Here is a 23,123-nt window from a genome sequence, read left to right as displayed (position 1 = left end):
TGACTGCAGATTTCTCAGATCAATGAGTGATTCATATCACACTTAACACTATATGAAGAGTTGGTCAGGTCCTTAGCACTAAACACTTAATTTTGATATTCAATTCCCCAAAATTACCCCCATCTGTTAAGGCTTTTTATATTTCATGCCCCGTCGGAAAATATATCCTCTTTTTTATTATATAAGAAATGCAAAATATATATTTATTTAATATTGAAAGTTGTAGTACATTCAAACATGTTAATTAGATTCTGAAGTCAATCGAAAGAAAATAACAAGTAAGAAACTGTGAGCACATTTTTTATATACAAAAATTGAAGGTTTAAAACTACTAGTATACTAGAGAAATCCCCGAAGACAATCCAGGCCAAAGAACTTTTCGTATAATATTACCTTGAGTGCAAAAGGCGGAGATAACCAATATTCAGTCTGACAATTCAAAACGGAAAGTTTGCTATCATAATTTTTTATTGCTCTTTGGCAAAAATCAATTTTCGACGGGTAAAACTAGCATATGTTCTAGATGGCCCTGGGTAATTTGCTTAGTATGCTATCTGCTTAAGTATTACAGATTTTTTCAAAGACGGTTTTTATGCAAAAATGGTGTGGAAATTTCTTATCCTCGACGTTTTACTAAATTTTGTAAGAAAGCATCTCTCGAGATTGATTGTTGTGAGTTGTTTCTCCACTGTTTCAAATAAAATTATTTTCTTTGTATATGGCTTCATAGCAAAAATTAAAGAAACATGTTTAAATAAAATTAATAAAAGAAGAATATTAAATGCATTTTATAATTATTTACTCCAGTTTCATACATTTTTTTGGAAAGTTTCGAAATTCAAATTTCGGAACAAACTTGAAATGAAAACACAAAATTTCTATTCTCAAGGCAACATTGTATCATCAATGAATGATGCTGCACTAGTTTCTAAATAAAGAATGATAAATTATTTTTAAATAGAAATGTTAATCCTAAGATGTCTCTGCAAATTGACTTAAAATTAAAATTTATAAAAAATCAAGATGCAAATAAAAAAGGAAGGGCGTTTCTGTGTTTAAAGGAAATACTAATCTTAAAATTCCCTGTAATACAACGTTCATTTAACAGTTCATCTGCATTTCAGATGTCGAACTACATTTATATGCTCACTATTTTTCTTATTTTTACCTCAAAATAAATCTCAATGTGATAGTTTTAAAATTTTTGAGATTAACAGACCAAATAATAATTTTTTATAGAAGGAAAGGGAATTCTGTGGTGTTATCTCAAAATATATATAACTTTTTTGTCCATGTAAACTTAGTTTGGAAGCAGTGAAGAAAAATAAAATACTTTTTTTTTCAATCCATATTTATTTATACATTCTTGCTAATTTCAGGGATCTTTAAAGTATTAACATCCCTAACTTATTAAACATAAATGCGAGAGGACTTATTTTTATTCTATATGAGAAAATATACCTACCGATATGAAAAAGACAGAAGAAAAGTTTACAATAAGAGAGCCACATTAAAATTAAGGAAAACATGGGGGGGGGGTTCCTTTATTAGTACTAATTGTCCTTTCAACTCAAATTTCGTAATAGTAATTTTTTCAATTAAATTAATTTTGACTAGTATTTAATTTGACGAGAAATTTAGTTTAGTTAGATTAACGCCCCGTTTTAAAGCAACATTAGGATTATTTTGGGACGGACCTCCCAATTTTAAACCGCGGTCAGATGACGAGTACGACACCTGAGCGGGCATCCGTTTTCCAAATAAAATTGTCGACTCTAGTAATGAATGTTGTTGGCTTAAAAAATAAATATTTTCTTGATGTCTAATTTACAAACGTGTTCGTACTGTCAGCTATAAAATCATTTGCGTTTGATTTTATTTTCAACTGAAAATTGGAAACTGCGCACAGAATCTATTATTCTGCCATATATGAGGAAAAACAATAAGAGAGCAGAAATACTTGAAAAGTATTCAGAATTTGAAAAGTAATCAGTAAAATCAATAATGTAAATGTAAAAAAGTGAATGGTAATAAATAAAAAAAAATCCATCAAGATACAACTTGTTTTTATAAATATTAATTCATCGTATGAGGCTCCTGTTTAAAACAAATTTTTATTGACAGCTTTACTTTATGGAATTTTAACTGAAGTTATTTGCTTACAACACCATGAATGTCAACTATATCATGCTCTTCAAAGAAAAGAGCAACATTAAATAATCCAAACATTCATCATTTACAGTTAACCATGTCATTTGAACATGATTAAAGTCATATCACTGACTCTCCGACCCGCCCGAAGGCACACGGATAAATAATATTGAATGACCGCAACAGCAACAGTGGCGGGAACTGTGGTTGAGTCCTAAGGGCCATCTCCGGCCACAGTACAATCCTTCCCTAAGGAAGTACGTCCCATCATCATTGAGAGGAGCCAGACCCCTACCTTTTAGTGTACCCTCTAGGGTGGTGAGAACCAACCACCAAGCCACAAGCTTCTCATCCTCATTTCGAGGTGCCCCAGGGGGGGGGGGGTGAATATGGTTAAAAATCAATTACAGTGCACTAAATTATCTTTCACGAGATTCTGGATTAAAGACTATGTTAATATGATACGAAGTTGAAGGTGCAGTTATAATTTAAATGCTACTTTCGAAATATTTACAAAATATAAGCATTTTTAACTCAGCATGTAAACATTCCTATTCTTCGGAAAAAACTGAATGAGATTTACATCAATTTTGCGGATTCAGTTGAACAAATATATATCTTTGTTGGAAATGAAAAAAAAAAAAATCTTTGAAAGAAATATTGAAGATCTAGAACAATTTTTTTTTAATTATAATAAATATTCGAATTATTCTAAAACTATCTTGACAACATATTCATATACGGATTTCAGTGATAAGGTTTTTTTTATGAGAATATCATTATGAATAATGTTTCTCTTATTATGTGCGATAAAAATAGATTTTACGGAGAAGAAAGAAGGAAGGTCAAACAGCTATGAAATTCAATAGAAACTTAATGGAATTTTTAAACTTTTGATAAAGCTTTATATTTTTTTTCCTCTCTAATGCCTTACAAAACTTCCTGTGATCTTTCGAATGAACTAAAGGATTTAAAAATTGTTAAATCCCCGATTGCACAATGTACGAAATGTATGGATAGAATTAAAGCAATTAAGATATGATTGCAATTTTCAATTTATATAAGGAATTTACCAAAATATGTTCGAATTATAGAAAATATTATTTTAATAGGAAATTCAAGACAAAAAATGTCGAATTACCGAAGTATCCGAGTTAAAAATGTTCCGGTTAGCCGAATGTCACTGTAAATAAAACAGAAATTAACGATAAAATCTGATATTCAAGATTCCTTCCAAGACTGGCATCAATAATTTGTCTAATTTACAGTGCAAACGTTTTTTGTTAGTTCCACTGTTAACATTTTGATCTTATGCATAATGTATTTTGAGTCGGTGCCAATTGGTTGTTTCTATTATTTTCAGACAAGAGTGTAATTACCAAAAATTCGTCCAGTTTCTCTTACTTTGGTGTATCAAATGGTGCATTAATAATTTCAAAAAAATTTTATAGTCTAAGACAATAAAAATGATTTTTGTTCACTGAAAGTTACGCAGGATGTATTTAAAAAAATTTTAGAATGATTTTTTAAATCGGTGTTTATTTTTTAATTATGAATTAAGATTACGAATTTTCATGCAGTTGTTTTCTATTTTATTGTTTTCCTATAGCATCATTAGCATCATTTGCCGACAAATTGTATTGGTTAAGTGACTTAATTTATACTAACTGTAGAAAAATCACAGATATTTAAAATAGTTATAAGAACTGTTTGCTCTTTTACACAAAATTAAAACGTCTTTTTAATCTATGAGTAAAAGTAGATTATGGCATTTGCGAGTATTACATTCATATTATACAAAATCAAAACATCTTTTTAATCTATGAGTAAAAGTCGATTATGGCGTTTGCGAGTATTGCTTTCATATGAAGTACAATCAACATTTTCTCCTCCCTGCAAATATAGCTTTGTTGCTTTTGCAGAACCACCAAATTATTCTTTCGATAACTAAAGTATTTCAACGGAACGTCGGTATATATTTTACAAAAATATCAATTATAGAAATAAAATTTCGTGATTTTTTTCACCGTAATCATATTTATACAAATGTCGCCGATGTGCCGAATAAAATATGTCCTATTATCTATTCAAATATTGCTGTCTGATGACTGAAATACCGACTTGGAAAAAGAAATCTGGGTATCGAGGGTGTGCCGCATCCTGTTCACTCTCACTTCGTCACGTCTCTGGTCGTAGAAGAGTTTTTTGCGAACCTGTAATTTTAAGATAAATAAAAATGAAACATAGTTAAAAGAAAACAATAAAATAAACTAAAACAGATAAATAAATAGCTTAATAAAATATACTGTACTATTAATTTTTTCCATCAATAAATACAAAGAAACATATCTACAAGTACATTTAATATTACAGTCCCATGGATTTTTATTGTTCATTTGTAGTTCAGTCATTCTTTATAAATGAGAATAAAGAATTCAAGAAAAATAGCCAAAAGCAATTTCGAAATATGCATTTTAATTTATACGAATGAAATATTAATTAATTTCTCCGTTATAGTTTAACAGTTTGTTAATTTTATAGCAAATGTTTGATCATGAATTTTGAAATCTTTACTAAAACATGCGCAAAAATATCATTTACTACATTAGAAATAAAGGTTACCAATTTTCATTTTAGTCAATGTTTATGGCGACAGATGCTTACAAAACCACGAAAGAAATCAAATTCGCATGTGCACAGCTTTGTCTTTCCTGCTAGAAGAAGATGAGTGCATAAAAATCTAGGAAAATTGTTTTCAGAATTTTTTGACATAATTTTATGACTATTTATAGAAAAATAGCTCGAAAATTCCACGATAGGTGTTCGCACGTGGAATTGTTGTGAAAGACTTTATAAAATCAACACTGTTATCAAAGAGAGACGTAGAAAGATAAATTTATTTATTCGGGAATCCTATCCAAGAATAGTGGAAATGTTTTTTTTTTTTTTCTAAAAATGGAAGCTGAATATATCAACTTTTTAACAACACGAAAAGATTTAAAATAGAAGAAAAACGGAGTACAAAAAAAGTACATAAATTTGAATAATCGGATAATCCGACCAGTTGGAAAATATTCCTTTGACAATGAATTAATGAGCTGTCTTATTGCTCCAGCAAATATAAAAATTTTACTATAAAAATCTCCTAAAATAAAAAACAACGGAATTTTATTTTAAAAACAGTCTGTAATAATAAAGTGAAATTAAATGTGAAAAAATAAGCAAACGCAAAGCTGAGAAATATCCTGTGTATTTTTCTTGTATTTGTTATTCATTCTTATTTACTTTGTTTATCGTAATTTTTTAACTTCCAATCATAGATTAAAATTGTATTTAAACAGCAATGTAACAGCAGATATTTTGTTATATTGAAAATTTTGATCCGTGCGATATATTCTAGTAATAGCCTTTTCTTAATAAACTATTTCCATATACAGGGTGGTTATAGTTAAAGTTCTACTTTGAAATGGTCATAAAAGGAAAACTACTGGACCAAATGTTGTCAAACTTGGTAATAGTTTAAAGGAGGTCATGGGAATTTCTTTTCCGCCAAAAAAAGAGAAAGCAAAAAAGGGCTCATAAGCTCACCACCAGGGGTGAAATGGCGTTGTACCAATATTGTTAAGATAAATATGATATGAAGATACCGGTTAAAAAAAATGTTTAATCGTTTCTGAAATTTGTTACAAAGCATGTGCGTTATCTCGAAAGCACTGTTTATGGTGATAATCTAAACAATTTGGCGGAACTGATAGATGCGATACATACAGAGCGAACATTCCTCCTGATATCCTAAGAGCTACTGTTGAGAATGTAGAAATGCGATTTAACTTGCTTTCAGAAATTGGTGGACGCCACATTGAACATGCTTTGTAACATGCTTCAGAAACGATTGAACACATTTTAAACCGATGTCTTCATGTCCTATTTTATTTAACAATATTGCATACAGTCCCCCCCCCCTGGTGATGAGTTTTTGAATGTTTTTTTGACGGGAAAGTAATTCCCATGACCTTTAAACTGTTACCAAGTTTGATAACATTTGGTCCAGTAGTTTTCCTTTTATGACCATTTCAAAGTGGAATTTTAATTATAACCACCTGTATTTTACTATATGTCTTATTAATATATAATTTAACCACTTTAAGATATTTAAACTTTGTAAAGAAAAAGAGCACAAGTAATTTCTAAAGTAGTTTTATTTAAAAAAAAAAAAACTTCTAAGGTAATAGCAGTCTCTAAACAGCATTATTACGTCCCGTTAATGCGTTCGTTCAATTCTTTCCATTTCCAATCGCGATAAACAAAGCAAACAATCATCAACAAAGCTAAAATTTCTCTAATAATTATTACTAACATTCATTTGCTAAAATAGTTAGCATTTATTAGATTTTAAGGATTTGGAATTAATCAGCATAAAATTTAATTATTGACTCCCTTTCAAATTATATTTTTAAACAACATTCATGCTTCTAAAAATTTCTGTCTTTAGATAGTCAATTTGCATTTCGATTGCAGGAAAATTTTATCTGTTTGTAAATTTTTATAGTTTGTAAAATATTGTCTTCAAAGGCAAATGAAACATCTTTTTTATATATCTAAATTTAAGACAAATAATGTTCAATTATCAGTATTTAGAATTTTTAACAATCAAAGTAAAATAGTTATTATCAATTGAAATTAACATCAATAATGTATTACGATGTGAAAAAGAAATCTCGTTTAATCTATCAAACATAAAAAAATACATATTTCATGCAATATGAGAATCTTTATAAATAATTAATAAACAAGCAAAGAAAAAGACGAAGAAATGATTGTCTACAGAAATAACATATAAATTTATTAATCTTTACTTTCGGTTTGTAGATATATATTTTAAATTGACATTCTTTCTTATAAATAAAAATGACTAATTTGTTTTTTTACCTAAACAATCAAGAATTACAAATATACGATAGACAATATTTTAAAAACATATTAAATGCGAAATTTTAACTTGAATGCTTCAGCTGCTTTATTTGTAAATTCATTAACATTTTTTTACTAGCCATTATATAAAAAATTAAATTTTCCTTTTGAATTAAATACTCTTTTACTAAGCTTTTTTTTTATCAAGGCATTTTCATCAGCAATTAAGTTCAATTTAGAGTTATGATATAATTAATGCTTTGATGACTAAAATATAACTTTTCCTTCAGTATTACTTGGTGTATCTTATCAATACTTCTTCATTCAGCGGTGGCAGCGGTCGCGGTGGCCTGGTGGTAAGATCTCGGCTTGTGAGCCGTTGGGTTTCAGGTTCGAGACCCGATTCCACCGAAGAACAGTCGTGTAAGGGGGTCTGTTGCTCGTTAAATCCGTCATGCCAAAAGTCCTCCCTCTGGTGTGGTGTGGAGAGGGGGGTGCCAGCTCAGGTGTCATCCTCATCATCTGACCACGGTTCAAAATTACGAGGTCCGTCCGAAAATAGCCCTAGTGTTGCTTTACAACGGGACGTTAATATAACTAAACTAAACTCATTCAGTGGTGGCTGGATAGTCGACTGTACACAAGAAGAATTACTACTTAGTCTATCAGGGTATTATGCCATGCAAAACTGTAATTTAAACTAAACATTGAAAAAAGTATTCATTTAATTCCTTTCCTGACTAAAATGTAGTCAAAGAGAATTTGAAATCTTTGAAAAGATGGCGCTAAAAAGTGTAGATATATGAAATTTTAGAAAAACAAACATCTATTATAATTGTTATAATTAGAATGGTGTCAAAAAATGTTAATCTCAATAATTTTAAATACATCATTTTAGCAGGAATAAAATTGTTCTAACATTTGTTTAAATCAATATAATAACGTGAAAGGAAATTTAAAAAAATTGCGCATAGGTGGATCACTTTTAACATGGAATTCTTTCAAATATTACTTTTAATTTATTGAAGATTAAATTTAATTTGTTACTTCAAAAATTTGGAGTTGTGTGTTAGATAGAATACTGAATTTTTGCGCTATGACAGGAAGTATGCTTTGGATTTAAATCCTGATTTCGTTGATACAATCATATAAACTAACAAAAATTTTAACTGAATTATTCGGTAAATAGAAAGTTAGCGCGTTTCACACAATTATCATTCGATAAAGCTTCGTTTCTTTCACATTTATCTTGAGTACCATAAAAAGAAAAATAGTTTGTTGTTCTGAAAATGCACGAATTAAAAAAGTATATATTTAAAACAGCGGAAATAAAGGAAAGTTTGCCGTATTTAAATCACTTAAGCATTTTTTAATGAAATTGAGTAATAATGTGTAACGGAATAGAGTAATAATAATGACCTTAGTAATGAAGTAGCAGTAGAATTTTTTTATAGTGTTATTTATCTTTAAAAATTGAAGAAAGGTTTTGAGAAATAAACTTTGAAGTAGAATAAAATATAGCTTATTAAAATTATGTGGCCGATTCAATCAAAGAAAATAATTCCTTAAAACATTCCATTAAACTCAATAAAACAAAGCCTTCTTTGATTTTCAAGTTCATATCAGCACATAAAGTTTGAATTAGAGTTTGATATTTTATGAACGATATTTTTTTTTCTTTTATACGTTTGCTTCTCCCAAATGATAAAAAAAAGTCTTATTTTTATTCTGTCTGAATCAATATTTTGATGTGTTTAATATGTCATTCTGTACCATTTTTTTTTTGTTCCAGCCTGTTTTAATTCCAGTTTATAACGATTGATAGTTTTTAAAGCTACTTTCTTTACCCTTTGATTTGATTGTCAAATTGAAGCATTGATTTGAAATGTAGTCTTAGCAACTTTTATAACTTGATCCAAAATATTCACCTAACTTTATTCTTATAGTATTCGAATAAAATTATTATAGCTAATTGAAGTAAAAAAAAATATCACTCTGAGGATATAGCTTATTTTGCTACTTGCTTTTGATAGGGAGGTAACTACTCGGAATGATAGTTTAAGGACTATCATTTCTTGACTTAAATATATAAACAACAAGATCTAAATATAAACACTTGCTGCTAAAAACTGCGTAGCGCTTTCTCGAAAGTTTTATTCCAGAAATTGCGCTAATATAGCTGCGAAATAAGTCTTATTTTACGGCTTAAATATTTAATAGAATTGAGATTACTATAAAGGTCCAATCTATACGATGGTCCAAATGTGGTAATCCGTTCCTTTCGACAAGAAATTCAAGTTAGTAAAAGTGAAAAAATATAAAATAATTATGAAATTACATACTTTTTCTTGCTCATAGCTTAAATGTGAATAAATTCAGAACAAATGGAAAATTAGTAAGAGATCATTGGAAATGCTTTTAAGAAATCAGGGAATAATTTACTAGTACTTTAGTTGCGAATAAAAGTTTAGATCTTGATACTCTATCTGAGAATCAAGCGATTCTAAGTAATACGTGCAGATATTGCAATTATATATTTATTGCACATACGTGGATTGATATATTTAAATATGACAATAAATGAATTAGAACTGAATAAAATGTATGTTAAACAGGTTTCCCTACTTAGAATAAAATGAAATAATATATTTCAGATTTGAACGAATTTCAGTGGTTTTTAATATTTTATTATTAAAAATATGTTTTTTTAAAGAATTAAACAATTCTTATTTTTAATATCATTAATATAAGTCCTGCCTTATTTTAACAAGAATGTTTATTATTTTGCAGAAAATTTGAATTTAATCCAACTTGTTTGAATAACTTTAATGTAAAAAAATGCATTCATTATTATGTTTACAATATTGACTTCTGATATAGATATGTAAGCATCATTTTATGTGAAGCAGAATGCAGTTTTGAAGACAGTGAAATGACTTTTTACATTTTTAAATTCTTTTTAATCCATCGGGAAAGCATAATTATTTACAAGCAAAGACGCGGACATTGCACGTCCGCCACAGCGCGGCACAAAAAGCAGAAGTGGGGAAGAAGCGCGAAATAAATCATCCCTCGTCTTATATAACCTGAGATTTTGATAGGGAAAATATTTCTCCATAGTGCTAATATATTAATAAGAATTCGATGGGGATTTCTGACGCATGTCAATCACATGTAAGGGAAACACAGGGATCTTTTAAAAAGAATGTTGTTACTGGACATTTTTTATCTATTCACGCCGAGCGTGTGAAAGTGTTGGCGTTTAGTCGATTCAGCAATTTTATAAAGGTTCTCTTGAATTAATTACGTAGAGAAAGTGGAATTTGATCAAGAAATAAGAGAATGAACTTACTATGAGCTAAATGAAGATAAAACTTTGGAAATTAATTAAATTGAAATTAGAGTTAAAATATCATTACATATATATACAAACATATTCAAATAACCCTTAATATAAATATTTTTTGAAATCTTTCGATAAACTGCAACTATAACAACGGAATAATTTTTATAAACGCACTGTTGCATAGTAAAGTCTAAAGCGGTAAATTGAATAATATATGCTTTGATAACACAATCAATGCTTTGTTTTTAGTTAATCAAGAAAGAAATATTTTAAATCGAAATTTAATGGATCTTCTAGTTTAATTTTTGTTTCTTAGCAAATACTTAATTATTTATTTATCCTAATGAATTAAAAGGCACAACGAGGCGAAGACAGCATGGTAACTTAACGAATTTTTTTCCTCATCGGATATGAAGATAGCAAGTGGTTGCTGCCGAAGAGGCATATTTCTTCTAATCTGGGAAAGTGAACTCGAAAGATACGTTTACTGGGCTGACGAAAACCCTCATGACGGGGCATCAGCGCCTTTATACGGAGCTAAAGTGACAGTATGGTGTGGTATCGCAAGCACATTAGTTCTGGGCCCATACTTCTTCGAAAAAATTACATCTACATGTATAAAAACGTGCTCCATTACAAGTGCTCGGTATACAAATATGTTGCATAATTATATAATTCCAAAACTGCAGCAGCGATTATACGCATTATATTAAATATAGGCTTCCTATAAGAATCTACCTAAAGGGAATATAAACAATAAAAATAGAAAAATGGAAGAGAAAAAAAAGGTAGGAGAAATACACTGTAGGGGCTGATAAAAAAAACAGGTTGAGTTTCAGAAGTCTCAAGAGCGGCTTGGAGCCAATCAGGAGATGGATAGTGGGATAGAGTTGTCAAGACCATTCAGAAGACAGCAAAGTTGGAGAAGTGAAGGCGTATAAGCACGAGCAGAATTGGAGAGGGAAAGACGGTACAAATTACTCCACGAAAGCGTTAATAACAATTAATTTCTTTTGGTCCTTCGATTTGGCAGCTTTTATATTTACAGCTGCATTAAAAAATCCAGCAAATTTTTGGAGTAAAGATTTAATTTCAAGGAAGAGACTGCAGTATTTCTTGGAGGAAAGACGTGCTCAAATTAGTAGATTTTCCAGCGGGTTTATAGGATGGTATGGGGATAGGCTAATAACTAGGGATTTTTTTTTTTTTTTTTTTTTTTTTTTTTTTGCTACATCGGCATAAGACTTTCTAGTAGAAAGTCAGGCTTCATCACAGGAAAAGCTGGATCCCAACCAAGATGCGATATGTCCTGTTTGGTGACAGTTTATGCAGATGATATCTTCAATTTTCTCCTTGACAGAAAAGTTATATGTGGAAACATTGCCATTTGTATTTACAATTTCTACACGATGTGAAAACAAACATCATATTAAAGCACATACTTGCTTGGTTTCTCCTGTGATTTAAATTCTGATTTTTAAGTAGGTAATGGAATGGATATGATAGAAGTCTTGATAGTTATCGATTTTTATTTTTTTCATGTTTTCACTTTCATCGATTTTTTCAAAACATTCCGGTGGAAAGTATTTTCTCTTTATTTTGGAAGTTGTGAAATTCTTAGAGGATGGAAATATTTCAGTTTTAACTCTTCAACAACGAATTCTTTTATTATATATATGAGAGAGAGAGAGAGAGAGAGAGAGAGAGATTTGTTTTAATGGTTTGAAAATGTTTTGCACTTCTATATTAGAGTTTGAGCCGATAGAAAATTTTCTTTTGGTAGCTCTTTAAAATGAGACGGGGATAAATTCTTCAGCATTCAAAGCAACATCAAAGTTGGAGAATTCAAGAATTGTTGGTGAGTGTTTTACAAAAATTGTGATCGAAGGATAAGAGCGCTTGTGATTGATTTCTGAGCTGTCGGATCTGATTTTTGAAGAATTGGGATGTTGTTTATTGAGAGGGCGCTGCTGTTTCGGATTTTCCTCAAGATTAGGATTAGATTTAAGAAGTTTTGTTAAGTCCATTGCTTCATAAATTTCTTCTGTAGACGCTGCAGAATAATGGGAGTTGGCAGAACTGGATCTACTGGAATGAGGTGATTCATAGCGATCAGATAGTTCTCTGTCAGAGGGAATAACTTTGATAGTATGAAGCCTATTATCATTTCTTCAATTTAATATGACAGTAGAGAAGAACAAAGTTCAAAATTATGGAAAAGATGGGAGAAATTACCAATTAATTGAGGATTTTAATTCATAAGACATCAATAACAGGTACGGAACTCTAGAAGTTATAATAGAGACAAACTAATCAAATGGAAATAGATCAAATTAGCCAGGCAATCTGGAAGACAATTCTATCCGGAACGACTGTCTGCAGCAGAAAATCTCAAAAAGACCCTTTTTCTTACTTTCTCCGGCTCAAAGAGCCGGAGAAAGTGATGTAGTCACTCATTTCTTCCGTCGTTTTCAGAGATCTTCATTACAGTTCATCCATCCAGCATGTGATTTTATCGACAAGTTTCCACAACATTATTTTTTTATGAAATACATCTCTTTACAAATTAAGAGAACAAAGATCGGGTAAAATTGTAAAATTTTATTTTTATCCAGGCTAACCCAAATTCTGCATAGAGGATTTTTACGTGACACTTGACTTGAATTCATTCTTTTTAAACACAGTTTCAAAATAAATTAAACAAATGTTAAAAACTAACATTGGAAGGGTAAGAAAATATTTTTTGTTTTCCTCTCGACTGTTTTTTTGTTTTCCTCTCTAAGAAACATCTGCCTTATTTAAATAAGGCAGATGTTTCCTAGCTCACTGAGCTTCAACAGTGTGTACTGTCTGCCGTCACCATTTCCAATCACTCGAAAAGATTTTGACATTTTTGCTTCAATTTGATTGAAATTTATTAATATTATAATAGCTGACAAATTATGGATTTGTTGTGAATTTGTCATTTCAAATTCAAACTTTAACAATTTTCATACTAGATTTTTAAGTCAAGTCTATCAGTTTTAATTTTATTGATTTTCCCTTTTAATTTTATGCAGATGAAAGTTATAATTAGAAATTAAAAGAATTTTCTAGATTGAAAGTTCGATTAGAAAGTAAGATAAGAATAAATTATATAACTGTACATATTTCTTGTTGATTAGAATAAAAATTTATCAAGTTTACTAAATTGCTGTGTCGAATGATGCTAAATGAATTGCCACCATCAAGACTCCTTTGCTGTTTTAGATTTTGCATATTTTTATCGAGTCTATAATAAATTCTTAAACAATTTTATTCATACACATCTTGTCCTGTGCATATTTGTATGGCGCTTTCTGATAATCATGCGCTTAATGCACAATAAATAATAGGTAACATGAGTAATAATATAAATAATACATAACATGATCAATAACATAAATAATACATCACATGAATAATCTTCATGCATGTAAGATAATGCTATATAGATAAAATGCAGTGAAAAATTACCGATTGTGAATAAATCCGGTTGATAAAAAATTAATTCCTTGGCAAATGTCGTTCGTTCTAACGTTGTCTTCTTTTTTGTTGCAGGAATTTGCGAACACTATTTAAATCAGCATGGCAAGTAACAAGATCATGAAAATATATTGAGTTGTATGAAATTTCTGACACAACCTCTTTCTTCCAGATTTTTAAACATTGAAAAGTAAAAGAATTTTGATTTTGAAGATTGCATAAAAATTTGCTTAACAATAATTTTTATTGAATTTCTTTTGAATTCTAATTAATGCTTCCTTTTCTTATTTATTTTCAAACTTCTATGACGTAGCCAAACTTTTATGGTTTAAGAAACCAATTTTATAAATAAATATAATTAACTAAGAAGAATTAAAATGACTAAGAAGACAGAAATAGCAGTGCTTCAGTTTAGTCATTTTGTAGCTATTTTTGAATGGAATTCCAACACACAAGATGCTTGATTCAATGTAATTAATCAAACCTTTACATGATAATTAGATTTTTCAAATTTAATTTTAAGCAAATCTTTGCTTAGCCTAAATTTGCATCTAGTTAGATTTTCTTCGAATTTTTCGATGTCCTTGATTTGTTAAACAGCTAAAAATTTGAAAAAAAGGACATTGCCATATAATTTATCAAAACCAGTATGCCGGAAAAATTTTTCAGTTTGGGTCAAAGAGTGAATTAAATAAAAAAAGTTTCTAAAAACATACTTTTATTAGTGTTTTTAAAAGTAGAATTGTTTTGGTTTAAATATTTTCCAGATCGTCGCTAGTACAGAATTAAAATTTAATTAATTGACAAAAACAATTGGAAAACTAATCGAAAAATAATAAATGTTAATGATTGAAAAATGAAGAATTTATTTAAAATCGATAATAAAATTCCATCCTTACAAGCATAAACATGTCAAGTTAAATAAAAGTACCTAAAAACTATTCTTAATAATCAAAGACGTCTGATTGCTTCAGAAATTGCATTATATAAACAATAAAAATTAACAGTTTACAGAACAATTTAACAATCGGCTAACACAATCAAATTAAGGGACCATAAACGCTGTTCCGTTCACTTCTTTCAGAAAGTGAAAATAATTTGAATTAAGATAAAAAAAATTCTGTATTGCGTTGCCTAAAAGTACTTCTATTTCAGCTTGAAAATAAAACTTATTTTCGCCATTGAAAAGAAACTAAAGAACGTCAACGAATCAAGGATTAATATATGAAAAGTGACCTGTTTAGAAGATGATTTTTCGCATTTCTATAGTCGCCGACTTGTGTTTCAGAAGAATAATTCGATATATCCCCCCCCCCACACACACACACACGTACGGATACAAATTTCTTTAGGTTAGAAAAATATTTTCACGATTCCAAAACAGAACTGAAGCATTAGTTAATAGAATACAAAAATAATTTCAGCTAAAGATTATTATTTTAATAGCTTTTAATCGGACCTATTAAGTCACGATTAATTTCTTTTATTAATTTTTTTCTTGCAAAATCATTGGAATTTCGAACCTCTTAATTTGATTGTGTCCACAATTCTTTTTTTTTTTACTTAACTCGTTGGAATTCTTATTATCTTAATGTTAAAATATCAATAATTCTAATTTATTATGATCAATTCGAATTTAATTTTGTATTTCTGAATTCCTTTTGTTAATTTTATATTTACATCATCAGTACGATTTTTTGCTTCCTCAGATATTGCAAGCGATTCACTTGACTGCTGTTCAATCAGAGCTTTTTTTTTAAATCTCGGTCATTTTATTGTTTATTTCGAATTGTTTTTATATTCAAAGTGCTATATTCTATTTATTTATTTGAAGATAAAAAACTGATTGAAATTATTGTCAATTAATTTTAAAATGACTTATTCGATTATGCTTTATTACAGCTATTAACAAGGTAGGCCTTTGCGGATACTACGGTCAAATGGTCTCTCATTTCAGTGTTTAACAAAAAAAGACTTGAGAGTTTAGTTTGGTTTAGTTTAGTTTAGTTATATTAACATCCCGTTTCAAAGCAACACTAGGGCTATTTTGGGACAGACCTCGTAATTTAGAACCGCGGTCAGATAACGAGGACGACACCTGAGCTGGCATCCCTTTTCCAAATTTCCAAACCACAGCAGCGGGTGGACGTTTGACCCAGATGGATTTAAAAGAGGCTTGAGAAGAAAGGTAAGAAGATTCTGAAGTAACAGAATTACTCCAAGGACCGTTTTTTATGGATGCCTTACAGAGTGATCGGTATGTTTCAACTTACATTTTTTTTTCTGTCTAAAAATTGATCAGATAAGATTTTCAACTAATATGTCATGAATTATCTCAAAACATTTCTGGTTCTTACATGAAGCACAAGTAATTCCATATTCCTATCGGTAGATAAATAAGTGCAGTGGTGACTGCATGCTATTATTCAATCCAAGTTCAGGAAACTTTAGATTTAATGCTGATTTTGCCTTATCTAGTTGTGTTTTAGATGGTGGTTTAGCCGTTTGAATTGTTTACGACATTTAGGAAGACATCCCATTTTTAAAAAATTTCATTTACATTTGAATGATTTGATATGGAAATAAATTATTTATCTTTATAAAACGATGTCATTTTATAATTGCTTAATTGAGATAAAACTCAATAAAAATAAGTTTACTAGAATTTGATTATTTTCACTACTCATATTACCTAAAAATGATGAATTTTGAAAGTGAAAATAAAAGTTCTTTTAATTACTTAAAGAGGGTAGATAGTACTAATTTTAATTTTTTCAATGTTGCTCACATTTTTAGTTCAAGGTAAGAATAATCTCAGGCCCTTTATTGAAAACAATAAAATTTCTACTTCAGCAATTGTCATTTTCTCATACTGTATTCATTTTAGATGGTTAATCAATCTTGAAGCCAGACCTTTGAATATTTTACGAAAAATTTCCTGAACAAGTTCTTGGGGGGGGGGAGCATATGATATAAAACGATTAAATGGGATCAGCAAGCTTTTTTTTTTTTTTCGATTTTTTGCTTAAAGATATAAGTGCAATCTTTGTCATAGTAAGCTAAAGGATAACATTTATTGAGACGTTCCGAACATTGATGTTTCCGTGGGAACAATTCTCGTTTTACCCTTCGTTGCATGATGATAGAAATTTCCATCATAACATTTATTGAACAAAAACTTTTACTCCAAACAGATGTACTGTAAATTGGTTGTTGCTGGCAGCTTTTTCATGACTATTGAATAATAAGGAACGTAGCTGGCAAAAAAAAAAAAAAAAAAAAATCAAATGCCACAATCATTATAGGGGGTTTGAACTTGTCATTCCGCTGTTTGTTGTGGTTGGAAGAAACGCGCGATTTCTTGAATATTTTTTATAACTAATCTGAGATTTTTTTTGCTAATAAAAGTGATAATGACTGGAGAGATTTAGGAGAGAGGGACATTGAAGATTTTGTACTGAGCTTAACACGAAAATTGCATGATGATGCATATTTCCATCATACTGTTTTTTTAAATTTTTTTATACTATATATTTATACTAGGATTTTTTTTAAATATTTTTCCTTTAATCTAGAGCATGAATTATGTCACCCTGATTTATTTCACTTAAAAAAATCATGCAAAGAAGGGTTAAAATCTGAAATAAAACTCAGAAAGATTTTATTATGTTTTTGAATGGGGATTAATAGTAATTAGACTGTTGATGTTTCGGGTTTTATGGCTCCAGATTGCATTAAAAAATGGTGAGGATCGAAGAACACGTGTTTCGGAAACAATATCAATTGAAATTCACATAAAATGAAAACATGAAGGTTGTTAAAATATTAAAAAAGCAAATGGAAGCAAATTCCGCGGGTAAAGAATGAAGTGAAAATAAGAATGAATCGCTTGGAGGCTTCCATAATTTTCACATCATTAGATCGTTCCTTCGAGATTGTCGTCATCAATCCTTGAATTCAAATCGCTTGTAAAGTAATTCAAAAATACTATTAGGCGTATTGTGATTTAAAATAGATATTTTATTAGTAAAGTTAGTAAACGATATATTTATATACTATATAAATTCATGCATCCAAAATATACAGCATCATATTGAAAGAAATCACTTTTAGTATAACGTAATTAACGAATTGAGAAATATATCTTAATACAGTATTGAATTCATTGATACTGCAATTTATTATTTGTTATTTCATCAAAATCAGGAACGGAAAGCATAATATTAATTTAATAAAAAGAGTTCAAAGCGTTACTTGTTAAATTGCAATTTTTCTTACTAGTTAAAAAGTCAATTTTCTGTGTAATTAACAATTTATTGATTGCTTACGCAATATAATATGACAGAATAAAACAATTAAAGCAGCTTTGAAATTATTACATTTCTTCATAAATTCTTAATACTTCTTTGCATAATTTTTTTTTTTTGTGTGAAATAAATCTGGAAGATATAATTCATGCTCTAGATTAAAGGGAAAGTGTTTAAAAGATCCTAGTATAAATATATAATATAAAATAATTAAAAAACAATATGATGGAAATATCCATCATGCAAAATTCAATGTTAAGCTCGATACAAAATAAATAAAGAAAATAATATATCTTTTTATCCTTTTTATTCCTGACGATAGTTAAAAAAACTATTATTCTTATTTAGAAACAAATTAATTTCACATTTACTGCATGAGATTGTAGAATTCCTTTTGTATTTAAGGTATTTGCACCAGAGTGCCCCACCTACTTTGGATCAAACTTCAAAGTCCCTTCTTCTAAATTTCTCTACAGAAATAGGATAAAACAAACATGTAATAAAAATCCTTTTTATCATACATTAGAAATGAAACAACTGCATAGTGATGTAAATTACTGTCACATGGTTTTGGGAAGATTATTTGGGGTATTCGATATAAATTGCGCAGAAAATAACAGAAACACACAAAACAAACCTTTTTCCACTCATTATCGCTTTTGTTACAAAAAAATCTCAGATTAGTTATAAAAAACATTTAAGAAATCACACGTTTATTCCGACCACAACAAACAGTGGAATGACAAGTTCAAACCCACTATAAAAAATTTTGACATTTGACTTTTTTTTTTTTTTTTTTGACAGCCACGCTCCTTATTACGCAGTAGTCGTGAAAAAAGTTGCCAGCAACACCTAATTTACAATACACCTGTTTTTAGTACAATTTTTTGTTCTCTAAATGTTATGATGGAAATATGCATCATCATGCAAAGAAAGGTTAAATTACATTCCATTATTAAAATTTAAAACGTTATAATTCCCTATATTTGGTGATTCTTTAAATTAATGACACTGATTCGGGGAACACAAATAATCTGAAACCAAATTCTCTGATGGCAAATGTTTTCAAATAAAGGGAGTGATGATGGAATTGCTTGTCTTAATTTACAAACCATCAAAAGTTGCTCTATGAGCATTTCATTAGGAACCCTTGAGTAATAATTCCCACGTTGCAGCACATGAACGATTCCCGGTGTTTTGTCTCGGGATTGGCTGAGGCAGACTCGGTGGGACGAAACGAAAGGATTTTGTTGGACAAATAGAGGTGGAAGCGGTGCATTTGTTTACCTCTTGTTGTTGGGTTTGGGAGGAGCTGCCAGGTGTGAAATGCGATCAGATTGTTCTTTCTGATTTAATAGTTCTTGGGAGTTCTCTGGAATCGGATGCCCAGTGATCTAACTCTTGATTTTCTCGTTGAAAACATGAACGAAGTTTTCATGTCCGAGGTACGTTCACTTTTTACTATTCTTTCAGTTATCAATAGCAATTTCTCCTAATGGAATTGGGTTCAATTCATTAAATATTTCATTTATTTTTGACAAATTAAAGCAATTTCATTTGCACGTAGATGAATGGTTGACAGTTTTATTGCTATTTTTGCTTAGAGCATCATTCAATTTTCTTCAAAAAAAAATGCTCCTAACAGAATGCATTATGTAATGATGATAGCATTAAAAAAGTGGAGCATTATTATTACAGTTATTAATTTATGTTTAAAAATTTGTGTCCTAATTATGTGATGAGCTTCCATTTGAAACATTTTAATTTTAGCAATTGAATACCATTATTTATACAGAACGTACTGTTATTTCCTTGAGAAAAATACAGACAAAATTTTATTTGATGACCTAATAATTTTTTTCATGCTCGTTTTAATAAAAGCTAAACATATTTTTTTTAAAAAGAAATGCCTTTCTAAATGTTGATAGTGTTCATACTCAACCGCATCAATTTTTAATGAAAAGGAAATTTGTGATTAATTAAGGGATTTTCATATGAACTTGAATATCTGAAAAAGGGATGAGTTACTGACTTGAAAAGAGATTCCCAGCCTCTTTATAAACACACTCATTCAATTATGAAATAATGTTTCATCACTTGGATTTTCATGTCAAATTTTATCAAATTACAAAGGTATTAAAAATTGGTTTTGATAATGGGATGACGTTTATATATCAGTGTTGAGAATATTTATGTAAAAATATGAACAGCCCAATTTTGATGGAGACATTATTTTTACAATATTAACTAGCTATATTTTAGAATGTTTCAAGCTTTATTTTTACAATATTTAAATATTTCACTTTAAATTGTAAATGAAAAATTATCTAATTATTCAGACATGTGAAATCTTGAATTTAAGATTTCTTCTCTTATAGTTAAGTTTATCCTGACGTATTTCACCACTAGCCGCCTTTGGCAACCAGCTGGTTCGCCAGGAGTAAGGATCTCTAAAATTTTCAATTAAATATTTATGTACCTTGGTCTCTTCTTAATAGCTCCTTCAGGAAAACATTTTTATGCTTCATATTTGGATAGTCACATAACTCATATTATCATAGAAGACTGGCGATATTTTGGTCATTGTACTATATATACCTCGAATTTGCTGTCAGCTGTCGTTTGAATTTCAAATGGAAGGGATAAATCTTTAATAACTATGAACACTTTTTTAGCTGAAATGAAACATTTTTTTAAAAAAGGACTACAGATGTGAACGACATATCGTTTTATATAATTTATGAAATATTTAAAAAAATATTCAATAAGAATATAATTGATCATATTCATCATAATATTCAGTTTTAACTTCAAGGAGATTTAAGTGCAGTAAATAATATTTTATTTTATTTTAATCAATAAATCAACTTCTGAAAACAATTATGAAGTCTAAATTTTATACAGTCCTCCGATTCTTCTGTAAAATTATTTTGACTATCTAGCATTTAAAGCTTCTGCGATCAAGCTTGATCGAGTTATAAAGCTTTGAATATCATTTTAGGTCAATCAACAATTTCTTCCTTTCAGACGATCAGTCTCGGAAAAAGTCCAAGCGCTGATTAGCTATTTTCTTCTAGATGTCAAGAGATGGTTAAAATCGCGCTTTTTTTATAGAAATAGACTAGAGGCATTCAAATTTCATAACTCGTTCAACTTTAATTACGAAAAAGTGGAACTTTTTTTTATTTAAAATATTAGTGTCTCAAGAATATTGCATTGAGAACAAAGGATTTATATAAAAATTTAAAGTCCCAATTCATCAGAAAGTTCTACGATTTAAACTGCATAAAATATAATTATTTCATTTAAACAATTTTTTTATTAGAAATATACGCCAATTAATAAAGTTTTAGATATTAGCTGGACCCTGATTAGAACAGATATCCTGTTTATATCAAGCCTTAATGTATACCATAAATGAAACTGAATTATGTAATTAATAATGTGGCTATTTTAAAAGTCACAAAACTTTTTTTTTTTTTTTTTGAAAATATCACATTTCATAATTTTTTCATTTCATACAGACACCTACTGAATATTACACTTTTCTAGGTTTTATTTGCATTAATAGTTAACTTATTTTTTAATTTGAGCTTTTGTCAATATGATGGCAACACGTTTATAAAAACTAATTTTTTCCCATGCGAGCGTAACTTGCTCGAGCAAGTCAAATTTTATTTTTATTTTGTGCGAAATAAATTGCTCAAAAAATATGGCTAAATTATTTTTTTAAAAATTCATTAAAAAGAGAAACTTAATTTATTTTTCATAATATTGGTATCATTAAAAAGATATTTGAACTTTAACTTCATGTAAAAACCATTTTTGTGTGATAATATCTTCGGAAGTCGTCGCGAAAACCGGCAAAATTTCGCTTAATTTTTCGCTTAATTCCAAAACAGTCCCTCGAGGTGCACATTTCCGACCTCCCATGTGCTAAATTTGGCCGTTGTTAATCATACACATACAGTGGTAGAGCGCCAACACACACAGACACACATTCAGCTTCATTATAGTATAGATATAGAAGAAATTTGAATTGAAAATGAATGACGTATCTTTTTTGCAGATATAGTTCCTATAAATTGCTATTTATTGGGAGTCTGTGCTCTTTTCATTAATGGTTATCGTAAAAAAAGAGAAAAATTCGTTATGTTTTCATACGGTATAAAAAATCTGATATTAGAAACAACTATCTTGTATTATTCACTTCATTAATTGGCAAGTTAAATTACTGTGACAAAATTTCATTATATTATATCACTTGATGCCAATTCTCTGGGATAATTTTTTTAGACATCTTATTAAACTAAAGTAGCTAATTTTAGATCAAATATTCACAATGGACCAAAAATAAGGGAATAAAACCAATTTAAAAAACTTGATTTGTATCATTAATAGTCAAATTATAATGATTCATTAAGTTTACGTTGGCAAGTGAAGAAAACAGGAGAAAGTTTTTCTTGTAATCAACGGCATAATATTGTTTTTAGATACGATTTTTGTTTTTCTTTTTTTTTCCAATATAATGCTGATTCAAAATATCGAATTAATGTTCACCGGTAATGTCCTGTTTTATGCTCTATATATTTGCATAAGAAAATACACTCTTTTCAAAATAATATTACAAATGTCTCAAAGTGCATCCGTAATTTGACTTCTTCGTCATTTCCTTTTTCAAAATACAGAAAAGTTTTAAGAATATTTTTTAATATGTAAATCTCGATTATTGCATATAGAATGAATTACATTCCTCTCTTCGCATCCATCGAGCATTTTTTTTTAATTACAAATCAGTGCTATAAATTATTTTTTGAGATGGGAATTTTTAAACTGATTTCATTCACATTGTTATTGACACTTTGGAATATTTTTGTAATTCATAAATAATTATTTCCGACATA

At 29.1% G+C, this 23,123-nt stretch overlaps 1 protein-coding gene across 2 annotated transcripts in view; it reads left to right on the top strand.

The window, feature by feature from the left end:
* The first annotated feature begins 19,538 nt into the window (after window positions 1-19,538).
* LOC129960263 (recombining binding protein suppressor of hairless-like) overlaps window positions 19,539-23,123 on the top strand; it is a 95,887-nt gene continuing 92,302 nt past the window's right edge. The window contains exon 1 of one of the 2 annotated variants that reach the window (XM_056073547.1): window positions 19,539-19,664. In XM_056073547.1, the coding sequence (XP_055929522.1) occupies window positions 19,602-19,664 (63 nt within the window). In that variant the 5' untranslated portion in view covers window positions 19,539-19,601. The remainder of the gene's footprint in view (window positions 19,665-23,123) is intronic. The other variant, XM_056073548.1, reaches the window with a different exon arrangement.

The sequence above is a fragment of the Argiope bruennichi genome, chromosome X2, assembly GCF_947563725.1.
Source record: "Argiope bruennichi chromosome X2, qqArgBrue1.1, whole genome shotgun sequence".
Classification (NCBI taxonomy): Eukaryota; Metazoa; Arthropoda; class Arachnida; order Araneae; family Araneidae; genus Argiope; species Argiope bruennichi.
Note: the sequence above shows the minus strand (reverse complement) of the source record. Positions and strands in the feature narration are given on the sequence as shown.